At 44.6% G+C, this 17,563-nt stretch overlaps 1 protein-coding gene across 4 annotated transcripts in view; it reads right to left on the minus strand.

Moving 5' to 3' along the window:
• The window catches only part of METTL27 (methyltransferase like 27), a 59,804-nt gene that overhangs the window by 11,662 nt on the left and 30,579 nt on the right, over window positions 1–17,563 (minus strand). For 3 of the 4 annotated variants that reach the window (XM_040338292.1, XM_040338294.1, XM_040338293.1), the window contains exon 3: window positions 11,186–11,314. The exons of the other annotated variant lie outside the window; for it this stretch is intronic. In XM_040338292.1, coding sequence (XP_040194226.1) covers window positions 11,186–11,314 — 129 coding nt within the window. The remainder of the gene's footprint in view (window positions 1–11,185; window positions 11,315–17,563) is intronic. 4 annotated transcript variants of the gene reach the window in all.

Genomic DNA, 17,563 nt, shown 5'->3' on the forward strand with positions numbered 1-17,563 from the left:
TTGACCTCTGTTTAATCTGAAACTGCCATGATGCTGTACATGTGACCTGTTATGAAACCAGCCATTGGATGGTTTGGCAGTTTGGTTGAGAGCACAAACAAATGTGACAGCTAGCATTTCCGGAATGCCGGGAATGTTAACTGTTTTTGTAACTATCAAATTGAAGGGTTTACTTCCACTTTAAGTCTCTGAAGTACAGAGAACACCAGCTTGATTTTCCATGGAGACACAGGAGATCGAATTTGGGGATTTATGTAAGCAACTCTCTGAAGATTATTTTAATTAGGGATTGTGATTCAAGAAGTTTCTGTAATAAAATGGATGAAGCAGAAATGTGTCCCTTGAGCGTACTCCGGGCCAGACACTGGTCAAAACAAGATTGAAGATAGACAACACTACTGGTGACAGAGTATTCCCTGGAACTTAGCTTCCTGTTCTCACATCAGGCAAAGTAAGCCTTCCATGTGCAATGGTAAATCTTACAGGAGTTGAATTTTCTTGCATAAGTCTTCCTTTAGGAATCGGGTTGCAAAAGCCCAGTGACTAAGATGTAAGATAAATAAGGGGCCTTGGTCCAGTAGCTCTGGTCTGTTTGGAGGAGGCCAAGGCTCATCCACCAAAAGTCTGTGCATGTCTGTGCAGCACTTTGCTTTGGACCAAACTGGTGCAATCACCAATCACCAGAACCCCTTATGCCGCGTACACATGATCGGTCAAATCGATGAGAACGGTCTGATGGACCGTTTTCATCGGACCAAACCGATCGTGTGTAGGCCCCATCGGTTATTTATCCATAGGTTAAAAAAAAGCAATCTTGTTTTAAATTTAACCGATGGATACCTAACCGATAGAAAAAAAACGATCGTTAGTAGGCACAACTATCGGTTAAAAATCCACGCATGCTCAGAATTAAGTCGACGCATGCTTGGAAGCATTGAACTTCGTTTTTTTCAGCACGTCATTGTGTTTTACGTCACCGCGTTCTGACACGATTGTTTTTTAACCGATGGTGTGTAGGCACGACTGACCATCAGTCAGCTTCATCGGTTAACCGATAAAAACGGTCCATCAGACCGTTCTCATCGGATGGACCGATCGTGTGTACGCGGCATCAGTGTTCTATCATACGCAGCAGCTGAGTTAGGATATTCATCAGAAGAATTATGCCATCATGAATTGAGTTTAATTATCAGAGCTTGTACTGCAAAGGCTAGAGGATCCCAGAACTTAGCTACAAGATTGTTCAGCTTGTTGTTGAACCATACCTCTCAACTTTCTGAGATGGAATAAGGGACACCTATCACCAAAAGTATGTGGACATAGGACACACCCAGGGATGGACTGGCCATAGGGACTACAGGGAGTTTCCCGGTGGGCCGATGGCTCAGTGGGCCGTTTTTTTAAAACAGAGATGCTGCTTGGAGGACTTTTTGTAACGCCCTGGCAGCGCCCCAGTGTGAAAGCACTCAGGCTTTTACACTGGGACTGCAGCGGAAGCGTTTTTCAGTCGCTTTACAGGCGCTATTTTTAGCCCAAAAGCGCCTAAAAAACGCCTCAGTGTAAAAAGGGGTCCTACACTCACCCCCTCTCTTTTACACTCACTCTCTTTTTCTTACACTCACCCCCCTCTCTCTCTCTCTCTCTCTCTCTTTCTCACCCTCTCATGATATACAATAATGGATGTAGGGGCCTTTTGGTGGGTGTGATTTTTCGGGTGGGGGGGACGGTGGGTTCAGCATTTTATTGAATTAAAGTGGGCCGGTCTGGATGAAGTCCAGGGCCAAATTTTTGTCCCAGTCCAGCCCTGGACACACCCTTTGTCATGCCCCCTCTAAGGAGAATTGTACAAAAAAAAAAATAACAACCCACAAGTCCTGTTTTTACCACTACTTTTCCTTTATATTGACTTCTGGAATTTACAAATGCAGCAATTTAGAAGTCAGACAACAATGCAATGTCCCGGAATGAAATGGAGGACACAGCCACCCCTACTAACTAATAACTACATTTCCGGAACTGGTTGCTAGGGCCAGTGCTGCCTGACATCTTGCAACCAGTGATAATTTACTCTCAGACAGTGAGACCAGGAGCAAGGCCGGCGCCTAGTGCAGCACTGCTGTCCCCACCCACCCACCTTGTCACCTTCTCCTTCTCTGACACCCAGCGACAAGCAGCAGGGACTGGTGTGATCGTCACTCTCCAGATAGTGACACCACTCCTTTCCTTCTACGCACGTGGCTCATGCAGAGGGAGTGACAGCAGTACTGCATCTGCTGGCAGGCTATGGGTGGCAAGCGGCACTGCATCTGGTGGCATGTGGCACATTCACCTGGTAAATAACCCGCCGCCAAATTTCCCATCAACCACGAGACTACATTACCCCCCGCCCCCCTCATCTTTTTTTGGGGAAGGTAAGAGAGGGGGTGTGTCCCTGAATGGCAGTTTGAAAATGTGGTCACCCTAGTGTGAAGGAATCAGCCCAAAATGCACGATTCAGTTACCTCATTCCCCTGAAACTAAGTCTGGACAGGAGGAGACAGTTTAAATTGCTTGCGCCAAAAATGTTAGAAACAAAATGGCAAGGGTTCCCACGAACGTAAATAACACCCAAGTCATCTGCCTGTAGAACTGCATATTGCGCTATCACTGCAGATTGTGTTGGTCAAAGCTAGGAACCAGTGTTAATACACAGGGACACTAGGGTGACCACATTTCCAAACTACCATTCAGGGACACCCCCCTTTCCCAAAAATCAGCTTGTGCTGTAACGAATCACAGCACAGTGATTGGACACAAGAGGCGGGATTTATGATTTTTCCAATCACAAACAGGGGGCGGGGATTGTGCTCCTCCAGGCATTCCCGGCCAGGACAAGTACTGTCATTGAGTAAAGCAGTGATGTGGTGGCCTTTTTTGGGGGCATCAGATTGGCCTGGGGGGTGGCTGTGTCAGTTTCATTCCGGGACACTGTATTGTCCTGGAATGAAGGTGCCCGGGACAGACCTGCAAAATGCGGGACTGTCCCGGGCAATCCGGGATACGTGGTCACCCTAAGGCCCCGTACACACGGCCGAGAAACACATCGAGTTCCTCGGCGAGTTCAGCCCTGAAGCCGCCGAGGAGCTCGGCGGGCCGAGTTCTCCCATAGAACAACGAGAAAATAGAGAACATGTTCTCTATTTTCTCGACGAGTTCCTCGGCGGCTCCATCGGGCCGAAAGTGTACACACGACAGAGTTTCTCGTCAGAATCCGGCTCTGACCGAGTTTCTCGCTGAATTCTGCCGAGAAACTCTGTCGTGTGTACGGGGCCTCAGGGACACCCTTTCTTACCTTACCCGTGGCTTTCAGCTGGCCTTGTGCTCTTGCTGGGCGACCAAAGTGCCCCTATGAGTGGGCACTCTCCAGGTAAACCTTCCCATAATTTATCCACCGTTATATGTGCTCCAACTTGGAGACTTTCAAAACTATACATTTACGACCACAGTATACAGAGGAGCATTGACGAGCCACTGTGGCTTTCATATATATTTGCAAATGTGTGCAACTAAACCCTCTGTCTTCGACATGAACTTTTAGACAGGGCAAATTCTTTTTTTAAATTTTGCAGACTAGCTGGTAAGTGTGCTGGGAAATTTTTGTTGTTTGTGATGTGCTAAGCCCCTTTCGTGTGCACCTACTTGCTATAAAGGAAAATCTACTACAGCTTACCTGCAGAAGACTACAGGGATGGTGGGGAAAACATTCCATAGAAATAAGGGTAACTGCCACATTTTTTCAAATGCATATCCTGTCTGACAGAATAAAGAGACATTCTCACTAGCAGTCATGGGTGGCTTGTTCTGATTATAGGATTCCCTGAATGGGAGGGATGGGAGGAATACAATCATTACATGGGTCAGCAGTCCCTGTTGCTGAGGGCACAGTAAGCAAAAAGTAAGTTAGCAAGTTAGACATTTACACAAGAATTCTCTATTGGTGTTGATTAATTTATTAAAATGGAACTGCGTTTATTATGTAGCCAGTAAGATATCAACTGCCTGGTCACATCAGTGCCATGCACCCCTTGTCAAAATATTCTGGGCCAAGTCCGCACATACTGTACGCTTTGCATTTTCATCCTGTTAGGTACAAGCTTGTACTCTGGACTAATGCCGCGTACACACGATCGCAAATTCCGACAAGAAAACTGTAGATTTTTTTCCGACAGAATTTTGGCTCAAACTTGTGTTGCATACACATGGTCACACAAAATTCGGACCGTCAAGAACGCAGTGACGTACAACACTACAACGAACCGATAAAAATGAAGTTCGATGATCCTGAGCATGCGTCAAATTGATTCCGAGCATGCGTGTTTTTTTTTGCTCGTCGGAAATTGCATACAGACGATCGGAATTTCCAATAAGAACTTTTTTTCCGTCACAAAATTTGAGAACCAGCTCTCAGATTTTTGCTGTCGGAAATTCCGACAGAAAAAGTCAGACGGGGCCTACACACGGTCGGAATTTCCGACCAAAAGCTCACATCGAACTTTTCTTGTTGGAAATTCCAATCATGTGAGTATGTCTTATTCCTCCTGTTTAATTTTACATTTATTTTATAATATGGTAAATACAACAGTAGTAGGAACACACTGGGATAAGGGGGGCACACAAAACCCTAATGCAGATGGTAAAAGAACCAGGGTCTATGACAGTTAGATCTTGTGCGTTAGATCAAAACTTTTGCTCTGACCTTAAGACCAGCTTCACACTGGGGCAGTTTTCAGGCGCTTTAGTGCTAGAAATAGCCTCAGCTAAGTGCCTGAAAACCATCTACCATTCATTCCAGTGAGTCTTTTTACACTGGAGCTGTGTGCTTGTGGGATGTTCCGAAAAGTCCTGCAAGCAGCATCTTTGGGGCAGGTTGGGAGCACTGTATTGCCTTAAAGGCGTTTTGAAAGCATCACAAAACTGGACTTTTTACCTTTTTTGGGGGTAAAAGCTCCCCACTAATGGCCAAAAAGTGGCACAAAAGCGCTGCTAAAATTAGCTGCTCTTAAGAGCTAACGGCTGTCGCTTTCAGTGTGAATATATATATATTGTGACAGGAAGTCAGGTAAATCTGGGGGTGTTGTCACAGACGGGAGATACATTTGTGCCTTGTTTAGAAAATTCACCAATTACTATCGGGTGGCGGCTGCAGAAGTAGCCAGAAAGGTTTAAGGACGTTGGATAGCTTCAGCTGTTCAGAATGAGGAAATTAACACCTCTATAAATTGTCCAGAGGATTACTACTCAATGCTGCATCCTGAGGCTTGTTGAGTTAAGGAGAGCAGTGAGCTGAGGAAGACTTCTGAAGGTGAAGTGGTTGTTGATATCTTTGCTGTGTGATAAGAAAATCAAAAAGACTATTGTTTTCTGCTGGAAGACCAGCAGTGTCTGCCCAGCAGTAGGCTGTGCCAGACTCCATAGATGGGTTCCTGTGTTGTGAAGGTAGACGGCCCAAGTGGCCAGGGTTTATTTTATGTTTTATTTTGCTTATGCTGTTTGGATGCTTGCACTTGTTTCCAGTAATATGGAAGAATAAACCATAACTCTTGTTTTTCAACCACCCACGGCTGCCTCTCTGTATAATTTAGTGTGTAGTGAACCCACTCAGGAGGTCACACACCCCCGCTACCGAGCTAATCCCTTACAATATATATATATATTCTGCAACATTCAGCACATTTATATGTCCTCTTTTTATGAACTCCTGATTAAGCCCAAACATGTAATGGGAAGATTTAGGAGATTTACTAAAACTGGTGCAAACAGAATCTGGAGCAGCTGTGCAATTTAACCAATCAGCTTCTACAGTATGTTTTATTGTCAAAGTCTAATGTTTTACAATGACAATAAATCTTGACTTAAAAAAACCTTCTGTGTGCAGCAGCACCCCTCAGCCCCCCTAATATTTACCTGAGCCCATATCTATCCAGCGATGTTGCAGGAGAGACTCGCCCGTTCCGGGACTCTCTCTCCTCATTGGCTGAGACAGCAGCAGTGCACAATTGACTCCCGCTGCTGTCAATCAAAGTCAGTGAGTCAATAAGGAGAGAGAGGAAGTAGGGTCTAGCCATGGCTCCTTGTCTGAAAGGCCACACGGAGCTGCAGCTCAGGTGCCCCCAGGGCCGGATTTGCTCTCCCTGCCGCCCCAAGGCCAGGTTCCGCAATGCACCCCCTCCTCGCCAACCGAACCCCCCCCAATCAACGGAGAATGGGCGGCACGGTTAGTTCAAATTTTTTACATTTTTTTAACTTTTTTATCACTTTTTTTTTGTAGCTTGTCGCTTACTTTTTTACATTTCTGTATAATTTTCTTATTATTTTTCTTATTCTTTACATTTTTATTTTATTAATTTAATTAGTATTTCTTACTATTTATTTATTTTTTATCAATTTTTTTCACTTAACTTTTTTGCTATCACACAGGAGAAAACAATTCCCAGTGTGATAGCAATTGGAGGTGACATGTTCTCTTTATTGACCCTGTCACCTCCAAAACAGGAGTCCTAGCACTGTGCTATAACTCCTGTCACAGCTGAGATGGGAAGAGCACAGCTCTCCCCTATCACTGTGTACATCGGCAGCAGGAACAGGAGACAGACTCGGTGGCCGGGGGGGAGGACGGAGTCCCAAAGACAGAACCAGCAAAGAGAGGTATGTGGGGTGGGGGGAGAGGGGAGGACGGACGGGAGCACACATTTTACAAGTGATTTCGGCGACATCGATGCAATCACTTGTTAATGAGCGAGCGGATTCCCCCATAACTTATCGCTCTTAACTGGGCATCGGGGGACAGCATGCCACTGCTGCCCCTTGGCGACCTGCCGCCCCAAGGCCTGGCCTCAGTGGCCTTGTGGGAAATCCGGGCCTGGGTGCCCCTATAGCAAGCTGCTTGCTGGGGGGGGCACACCCTCAGGAGAGAGGGGCATCGAGTGCCAGCGAGAGACCCGAGAAGAGGAGGATCTGAGCTGCTCTGTGCAAAACCACTGCAAAAAGCAGGCAAGTATAACATGGTTGTTATTTTTAACCGGGCACCCGCGATCGCTCGTTACAGAGCGAGGACCGGGAGCTGTGTGTGTAAACACACAGCTCCCGGTCCTGTCAGGGGGAGAAATGCCTGATTGTCTGTACATACAATGTATGAACAGCGATCAGTCATTTTCCCAAGTCAGTCCACCCCCCTTCAGTTAGAACACACCCAGGGAACATACTTAACCCCTTCCTCGCCCCCTAGTGTTAACCCCTTCCCTGCCAGTGGAATTTTTATAGTAATCAATGCATTTTTATAGCACTGATCGCTATAAAAATGTCAATGGTCCCAAAAATGTGTCCGAAGTGTCCGCCATAATGTCGCAGTACCGATAAAAATCGCTGATTGTCGCCATTACTAGTAAAAAAAAAATATTAATAAAAATGCCATAAAACTATCCCCTATTTTGTAAACGCTATTACTTTTGCGCAAACCAATCAATAAACGCTTATTGCGATTTTTTTTTTACAAAAAATATGTAGAAGAATACGTATCGGCCTAAACTGAGGAAAAAATAGTTTTTTTTATATATTTTTGGGGGATATTTATTATAGCAAAAAGTCAAAAATATTCATTTTTTTCAAAATTGTCGCTCTATTTTTCTTTATAGCGAAAAAACTAAAAACCGCAGAGGTGATCAAATATCACCAAAAGAAAGCTCTATTTGTAGGGAAAAAAAGTCGCCAATTTTGTTTGGGAGCCACGTCGCACGACCGCGCAATTGTCAGTTAAAACGACGCAGTGCCGAATCGCAAAAAGTGCTCTGGTCTTTGACCAGCAATATGGTCCGGTGCTTAAGTGATTAAATACCATCAAAAGAAAGCTCCATCTGTCTCACAAAATGGTGAGCTGGGTTCACACTACTACACTACTTTCATCCTACTTTGCTCTGTGTTCAATGTTTCCCTATGAGAGCGTCTTGTAGCGTCCTACACAAGTCGGTCCGACTTTGAAAATACTCCCTGTACTACTTTTGGTCCTACATTGATCCTACTTCAGGCCCATTGAATATCATTGAAGTCGGACCAAAGTAGTATCCTGTTCATGAAAGTAGGATGGATGTAGGACCAATGTAGGATCAATGTAGGACCAATGTAGCAGAGCAAAGTAGGATGAAAGTAGTGTAGTAGTGTGAACCCAGCCTGAGTGGTTAAACAAGCTGAAGTTATAAGCAGATTGGTTATTCTGCACAGCTGCACCAGATTCTGTGCACACCGATTGTATTACATCTCCCCCAATATCACAAATACTTATAGTACTTTGCTTATATTTTTCAGTCATTGGTTTTCTTTTTGACATTTTATAAAAAACACAAAAAAGTAAATTTATTTGTGCATTGCGGCAACGTACGCCGCACGGGCCTATTGGTTTCGACGTGGACGTAAATGACGTAAATCCCTATTCACGGACGACTTGCGCAAACAACGTAAAATTTTCGAATTTCGATGCTATTTGATGGAATATCTTTAGGTCTGATAATGCGTTACATAAACGGCGTATCTGTACTGCGTCGGCCAGGCGTACGTTCGTGAATAGGCGTATCTAGTGATTTACATATTCTACGCCGACCGCAATGGAAGCGCCACCTAGCGGCCAGCCTAAATATTGCACCCTAAGATAGGACGGCGCAAGCCATCGTATCTTAGATAGGTTTAAGTGTGTCTCTGTTTGAGAATACACTTAAACTTAGGTCGGCGCAGATTCCGAGTTAGGTCGGCGTATCTACTGATACGCCGGCCTAACTCTATGTGAATCTAGCCCTATAGCAGCAGTCATTTAATTTATGATGTATTTTGTGCCTACCCAATTTGGGATGTTACTCATTAACTATAGTAATTGACTTGCTTTTGTAATCCTTTGTACTTGGTGTAACGAACCAGAAAAATGTCCTTGTTTTTATTGTTTTCACGTGTTGCGATAGCAAGACATTTGTGTTTCTGGAGAACGGTGGGGTCCATATAACCACACTTGCTGCTGGAAATCGAAAAAAAAAATATAAAAAGCAAATCAGAGACTCATTCCATCAGACTCCACCTTTAAGTGTTATATCACTTTTGGATGGACTGACTTCTCATTCTGCAAATAGAGATATATATACACACATACACAGTAAAACCTTGGTTTGCGAGCATAATTCGTTCCAGAAACATGCTTGTAATCCAAAGCACTTGTATATCAAAGCATTTTTTTACAGGGTATAAAAGAGAAGAGACTCACCTCTGAGGCCTCGAACACACGACCGCTTTCCTCCACAAAATCCATCAAGAAACTTGGTGGCAGAGCTTTTTTGCCAAGGAAAATGGTCGTGTGTGTATATTTTTCGTCGAGAAAACTGTCGTGATTCTCGCCGAGAAAAAAAAGAGAACAAGTTCTCTTTTTTCTCGTCGGGAGTCTCAATTTTCTCGCCGGGCTGGTTTATAACGAGAAATCTGTTTGTGTGTATGCTTAGAAACCCGCGCATGCTCAGAATAAAGTATGAGATGGGAACGCACCTTCGGTAAAAGTAGGGTTTGTAATGGAGATAGCACATTCATCACGCTGTAACAGACTGAAAAGCGCGAATCGTCTCTTACCAAACTTTTACTTAACACGCAGTAACATGAGACTAGCAAAAGCAGCCCCAAGGGTGGTGCCAGTGGAATCAAACTTCCCCTTTATAGTCCCATCGTACGTGTTGTACGTCACCGCGTTTGAGAACGACGAGATTTTGTCTTGACAGTGTGTACGCAAAGAAAGCTTGTCAAGATTCTCGACAATCCTGACAAGGAACTCGTCGAGGAGAACAATGTTTCTTTTACGACGAGTTTCTCAGTCGTGTGTACGAGGCCTGAGTGTAGCAATATGTTGCAAATTTTTTTACCTTCATTAACTGTAACTATATTGCTACACTTAGAGGATCCTCTCTTCTTTTTTTATACTCAGTTGTGACATGATGCTACTCTTATATCAAGACATCACTTGTACATCAAGGCAAAATGTATTAAAACATTTTGCTTGTCTTGCAAAACGCTCTCAAACCAAGGTTTTACTGTGTATATATATATATATATATATATATATATATATATATATATATATATATATTAGGGCTGGGGAAATTAAAGATTAATTCCTCGATTAAACTTAAATTTTTTTGATCGATCAAAATTCTGGACGTCACCGGACAGCCTGGACAGTGAGACTTACCCTGCTGGATGCGAGCAAACTGCACCCATTGGATTGAGGTATCTTTGCATCTGTGGAGCAGGAGGATGCATCAGGTTCCATCAGGGGAAGGGGGCATAAATAACCATTGTTTTCCTGTCCTAAGCAGTTTTGTGCAGACAATTCTTTGTGTATCGGCAACATCTGTTCTGTGCGAAAGACTGTTCAGTTCTTCAGGGTATATTGTCAATAAAATGCGATCATGTCTGGCTAAAGTGATGCCTACTTGCCTACTATAAAGTGACTGACAGTCAATATACTAGATACGTTTTATAATTAAAGTTAAACTAACTTTCTACGTTTTTCTTAAAGTTTAATAAGAAAAAATTACTTATGTCAGTGCTACAGTTTGAATTTAAAACTTATTTGTGTGAACTGTGAAGTTAAGTCATGGATTGTGGAAACTAACTAGTGTCGGGTGATTGTATATAGTGTACACCACATTTACCACTGACTAATGCAGAGTTGCAAGGAGATCAGCTAAAAGTAGTTGGATCTGTATGTGCGTTATAATTAATCGAAATTAGTCGATTAATCGATAAAAAAAAAAAAACGATTAATCAAACACGAAAATTGTAATCAGTAAACAGCCCTATGATATATATAATATATATATATATATATATATATATATATATATACACACACACACACACACACTTAAATCAGGAAAAACATTTGGAAATTTGAACCCTGTATTAAACTGTTTACTGTCGGAGTAAAGAGGACCTGAAGCTGAAATTGTAGTTTTCGAATAGACAGAAAATGTATCACTATTATTATACTGTATATTCCCATGGTCACCTCTACAGCACAAACCACATTGACAGTTGTAGTTAGAAATGAAGTTTAGCAGTGGTAGAAATACAACTCGTTACTGCTCCTTGGTGGTTGAAAAGCGAATTGCATGCAGTTCATTACCTCTTCAGCTACAAGTCCAGTTCCACATGCCACATCCAGCACCAGCTTTGAATCACAGTTTACAGTACACACAGAGGCTAAGGCAGCTGCAGCCAAATGAGGGGCTTTATAATTCAGTACAAAGACATCCTTTAAAAAAAAAAAAAAACATATATACAAATAGGTTAAACAACTTTATAAATCTAAGCTTCGAAAATGAGAAAAATACAGATAAATTGGAGTCATATATCTGAAAACCTAAATACTGAATATCATCGTGCTTACATTTTCTACCACCCAAGTGCTTGAACATGCAGATGTTCACTATTGGAGATCACACGTATGGCCGCAAAAAAAAACAACAACTTTGTTTTCAGATTTGTATTTGGTAGGTATCACATGGGTAGGTACAGAGCATGATGGGACTGTGAGGCCTATATAGGTCCGATGAAAGCAGCGCACCTGCCATTTCAGCGAGAAGAGCCGGCGTGTCAACATCTGGAGAAGAGAAGGAGATGACGTCACAGCCCGGAAGAAGAAGAATACCTCACAGCACGGAAGAAGAAGATAGACGTTCAGCGCTGAAGGAGAAGGCACCGGACAGCTGGAGGAAGAACCGGGGTGCGCCGAGTCAACAGCGGAGAGCGGCGAACATAGCAGAAGACCCCCGGAGAATGAAGAAGACCCCCGGATAGCCGAAGAAGACCCCCCCGGATAGCGGAAGAAGAAGCACACCACCCCCCGCCGAAGACGCCGGAGGAAACCCGCCGAGAAGTGGGCGCTTTTATAAAAGCGACCCCCCCCGGCGGTGGAAGAGAACCGGACGGCGGCGAAGAGCGGCCCCCACCTGAAGACGTCAAAGAAGAAGCCCCCCCTGGTAAACAGAGCTAAAGAAGACAGGGGGCGGCCTCCGGAGCAGATTAATAAAATATTTTAATACCCTGTGTTTTTTATTTGTGTTTTTACCACTTTTCCTCCAGATGAATGGGTAGGGGTACGATGTACCCCATATCCATTCACTTAGGGTGGGGGGCCGGTATCTGGGGGCCCCCTTATTAAAGGGGGCTCCCAGATTCCGATAAGCCTCCCGCCCGCATACCCCGACAACCAACGGCCAGGGTTGTCGGGAAGGGGCCCTGTCCTCATCAACATGGGGACAGGGTGCTCTGGGGTGGGGGGGCCGCAGTGCGCCCCCCTGCCCCAGAGCACCCAACCCCCCCATGTTGAGGGCATGCAGCCTGGTACGGCTCAGGAGGGGGGGGGGCGCTCGCTCGTCCCCACTCCCTTCCTGACCGGCCGGGTAGCGTGCTTTGGATACGGGTCTGGTATGGATTGTAGGGGGACCCCCTACGCCGTTTTTTTCGGCGTTGGGGGGGCTCTCCTTACAACCCATAACAGACCTAAGGGCCCGGTATGCTCCTGAGGGGGAACCCATGCCGAATTTTTATTTAAAATCCGGCGGGGACTTCCCCCTCAGGATTCATAACAAACGCCGCACACGTGTAGAATTGGCGGGAATCCAAGTCGGATCTCCCGTCGCTTCTATGACGCGCACGTTGGAATGTGCTGTCACTATTCCAGTGAGTGCGAGGTGTCGGCGAGATCTCGGCACCATGTCGCCGAGAATCAGCGCGATGCTGTCATGCTAAAAACACAATATCGCAAACACCTACTGTATGCACATGTTGGCTTTTCACTTCATAATATGGTCACATAAAAGTCAGTGTTTGAGATGAGTATTTATGCATAATTTGCACATATACACATGTAAAAGGCACATAAATGTGTGTACATCTATTCTAGAGTTATTATGCTTCTAAATGCTGTACACGCTGTCACATGCATAAACACAAATACTTTAAAGTGGAGGTTCCATCAAAAAAACAATTTTGCTTTAAACTGTAGCTTACGACTAAAAAAGAAAAAAAATATATATTTTTCTCATCTAATGTCTGTTGCTATGCGGTCCCAGGAAATCTGCCTTTGAAACCACCTAGGATTCTGACATCATCTCCCTCTAATGCTCCTGGGAAATGTGTGTCATCATTTCCCAGGATGCAGTGCGCTGTCCAATTATCACTCCTCATCCAAGACTTCCAGGAAGTAAGTGCTTTTAGGCTTCACAATGCCTACAAGCAAAATGACAACGGTGTGGACATAGTTTTATAAACTATCTTTTTTGAATATCTATGCGGATCGGCGGTGGATTGAAAAATAGTAAGTGACCAGATTTATATTATAAAAACGCAGGATGAAAGGACATACATTTAAAAAATGCTAATTGTGGTTGGAACTCCGCTTTAAGTGCCATTACATGCATTTTTAAGCTGAATTCTTCATTCCACCCTAAATATAAATATCTTCATTACACCCATGTGCATGAGCCCCTAGGTAAATTAAAACAGCTTTTTTCTGTTTCAATGTATTAATTGTTTTTTTGCCAGAATGTAAGACATCAGAAGCAAGCACATAGGTCACCCGCGCAGGGGCTAAAGAAAGTATTACAGAAGAATCCAAAAGGAATAGATGCAGAACAATCGTAGTTAAACCTTCATGCATTTGGGATGATATTGAAGGATAATTAATGCAAAATAAAAATAAAAACAAGATAAAAAGAAAAAAGGGAAAAAAGGCCACGGATCCCAGCAGGGGTGGCCCGTCCTTCTCCACCTCTTCTATCCATGCGTCCGGCCCCTTTTAAGGACACCGGCGCATGGATTCAAATGCAGAGGGGCTGTTTTTTTTAAGCATCGATTAGATGCCGGAGGTTCTAATAGGCTTCAATATAGGATGGGCTCCAGAGAGTGAGCTCCGAGCCCACCCAGGTGTGTTACAACAGTGAATCATTATACGCTGATCCTCCTCCTGGCCAATCAGGTAGTGGGTTTTGACACTGGTCACCCACCCATAGGAGCACGCAACTCACCTCCCGTAGGAGCCCGCAACCCACCCACCTGCAACCGATGGGGGTAAGTGCCGTAGTGGGTGGGTGCCACCAAGTTACCGGACAACCAACCAGGGGGAAAGGGATGATTCTTTGACCCCCCCCAAAAAAAAACACCAGCCGCCACTGCATCACAGGGTGGCTCAACTGCTGAGACCATTCCAGGGGATGACATCTGTAAGAACAATAGAAAAGAAGAACCAGCAAGAAGGTAGGAGAGAGCAAGGGAAAGTCAGAGTCTAGAGAAGGAAGTAGAGAAAGGAAGGAAAAAAAGCTCAGACTCGGAACTGCCGTCTGAAGAAGTCAAAGAAGGCCCAAACAAGCCAGTTGAAGTGAGGGAAGCTCATAGGAAATCCAAGGCTTTGAGAAATTTAGGATGCAAGCAGGGGCAAACTGACAACTCATGGGGCCCCTGGGCAATAGAAGATTATGGGGCCCCTGGGCTTACAGATGGCCACCACGCCAGGAGGCAGTGCAGAGGCGGGGCAGCTAAAATCTCTGGATTTTCACATCAAAAGCATGTCGGTTTCGGACATATCAGGGACAGATGTAAAAAAAACACAGATTTTTACATACTGTCCCTGGTTTTACTGAGCCTGGCAACCCTGATGGGGCCCCCTAGTGTCATGGGGCCCTCGGGCAGTGCCCGAGTGACTCAATGGTCAGTCCGCCCCTGGATGCAAGTCGTTCATGATGCTAGACATCTGCTCATGGTTCATCAAGGCAGTCATAAAACAGCCTTTTTCAACCAGGGTGTTCAAACACCCTGGGGTACCTTGAGATTTCTTCAGGGGTGCCCTGGCAAAATGCCTTAGGCCTCATGCACAATGGACACTATGAAATCCCAAGTAGAGTTAGCTGTAGAATGATTTTTGCAGTAGCGTTTTTCAGCGTTTTTTAGCTGTAGCGTTTTCTAGCTTTATTTTGAGCAAAACTATACTCCCACAAAAGCTTATGGCTCAAAAACCCTGATAAGCACCAAATAGCCAAGTTTTTCATCGGTTTTAAAGATTTTATCAGAGTAATGCCCTGTACACACGATCGGTTCATCCGATGAAAACGGTCTAATGAATTTTTTCATCAGATATGCGATGAAGCTGACTTTTATCAGTCTTGCCTACACACCATCAGTTAAAAAACCGATCGTGTCAGAACGCGGTGACGTAAAACACAACGACGTGCTGAGAAAAATGAAGTTCAATGCTTCCGAGCATGCTGATACCGATGGATTTCCCCACAGACGATCGTTTTTTTCTATCGTTTTTGTTAACCATCAGATAATTTTAAAACAGGTTCTAAGTTTTTTCACCGATGGGAAAAAAAAAACGATGGGGCCCACACATGATCGGTTCATCAGACAAACCGATCGGGTGTACGCGGCATTATCGTTTTTACAGCTGAAAATTTTCTCTTAAAACTCACTAGTTCTGGGGTTTTTTTCTGGCCAGAAAATGCCCCTGCCAAAAAAAACCTGATAACAGCCTATGAGTGCATAGGATGACAAGCTGGGGAGGTTACTGGTTGCAGAAAAAACTTCTGAAGTAAAAAACGGCAGCTGTAAAGATGTCCGTGTGCATGAGGCCTAAAAATCATCAAAAATTATATACAGAGCAGCAGGTGGATCAAGCCAACCATTACTACTTTCTAGACACTTGCATCCTAACAACCAATGACCTCATCAGTTAATAAGGAGGATGGCTGTTGCCTCCACAGCATCCTTGTTTGACCCACCTGTGCCCCTTTCCCTCAGCACCGCGGTGACATTAGCTGATTGACGGAGAGAAATTGAGGGAGAAGGGAAACACTGAAATACTAGTCAGTACCAGTGTGCAAAAGTGTTTCCTTTGGAAGAATAAATCGCCTCTAACGTTGGTTGTCCTACGTGTGGATGTTGCGACATTGTGTAAAGCTATTAGAATTGTTTTTTACATTTTAGAATGGAGTGCCTCGAGACTGTCCATCATTTTAAAGGGGGCCTCGACTGGAAAAAGGTTGGAAAACACTGAATTAAAACATTTGAAAAAATAAAAATCGGAAAAACAAGACTATGCATGCTTGGAAATGAAAGACTACATTGTAATACAATAAATTACATCACTTCCGAAGTTGTATTCTTTCGTACAAACATTTTCATAAGTTGAGTAACCTCTTAATTTTCGATGTGAGACTAGGATGCAAAAACACAGACAATTTGTCTGATATTCTCATGGTGTAGACGGGCCTTTAGGCTACACTCACACGGGTGCAGAAGCATTGTCCCTGGATGTACACCCTTTGGGGCAGATCCACGTACCTGCGCGTAATCTTCCGCCGGGCGCAGCGTATCTAAGATACACTACGCCGCCGCAACTTATTTTTTTTATTTCGAATCCACAAAGAATTTGCGCCGTAAGTTACGGCAGCGTAGTGTATCTTTGGCGGCGTAAGGGCGCGGAATTCAAATGGATGTAATGGGGGCGTGTTTTATGTCAATACGTCATGACCCGACGTAAACAACGTGGGGGTATCCCAGTGCACATGCTCGAAATTAACCCGGAAAAAATCCAATACTTCCGACGGTGACGTCATTCTACGCAAATCCCTATTCGCGAATGACTTACGCAAACAACGTAAAAATTTCACATTTCTACGCGGGAACGACGGCCATAGTTAACATTGAGTACGCCTCATAACAGCAGCTTTAACTATATGCCGGAAAAAGCCGAACGAAACCGACGTAAAAAAATGCGCCGGCCGGACGTACGTTCGTGGATCGCCGTAAATAGCTAATTTGCATACTCGACGCGGAATTCGACGGTAACGCCACCTAGCGGCCGCCGAAATATTGCACCTTAAGATCCGACGGCGTACTAAGGCCTCGTACACACGGTCGGACTGTCCGCTGAAATCGGTCCGCCGGACCGTTTTCAGCGGACATGTCCGCCCGGAGATTTCTGTCTGATGGTTGTACACACCATCAGACAGAAATCCGCACGTACACGATCCGCGGTGACGTGGCCGCGCCATCACTTAGACGCATGCGAGGGATGGCGGCCGATCGGACATGTACGGTGAGTCTGTACAGACGACCAGACATGTCCGTCAGACAGGTTTCCAGCGGACAGGTTTCTTAGCATGCTAAGAAATTTTTGTCCGCTGGAAAACGGTCGGCTGGGCAAATGTCCGCCGGAAAACGGTCCGATAGGCCGTACACACGACCGAACTTCTGCTGAAACTGGTCCGCGGACAAGTATCAGCGGACAGATCCGGTCGTGTGTATGGGGCCTAAGACGTACGCCTGTCGGATCCCTCCGAGATGCCGTCGTATCTTGTTTTGTAGATACAAAACAAAGATATGACGCAGGAATTTTAAAATTACGCCGGCGTATCAATAGATACGCCGGCGTAATCCTTTTGTGGATCTGCCCCTTTGTGCCCAGAGTCAGTCAAAAACTGTATTCACAAGTAACCACTTG

Source organism: Rana temporaria, chromosome 2 (assembly GCF_905171775.1).
Source record: "Rana temporaria chromosome 2, aRanTem1.1, whole genome shotgun sequence".
In the NCBI taxonomy this organism is placed as follows: domain Eukaryota; kingdom Metazoa; phylum Chordata; class Amphibia; order Anura; family Ranidae; genus Rana; species Rana temporaria.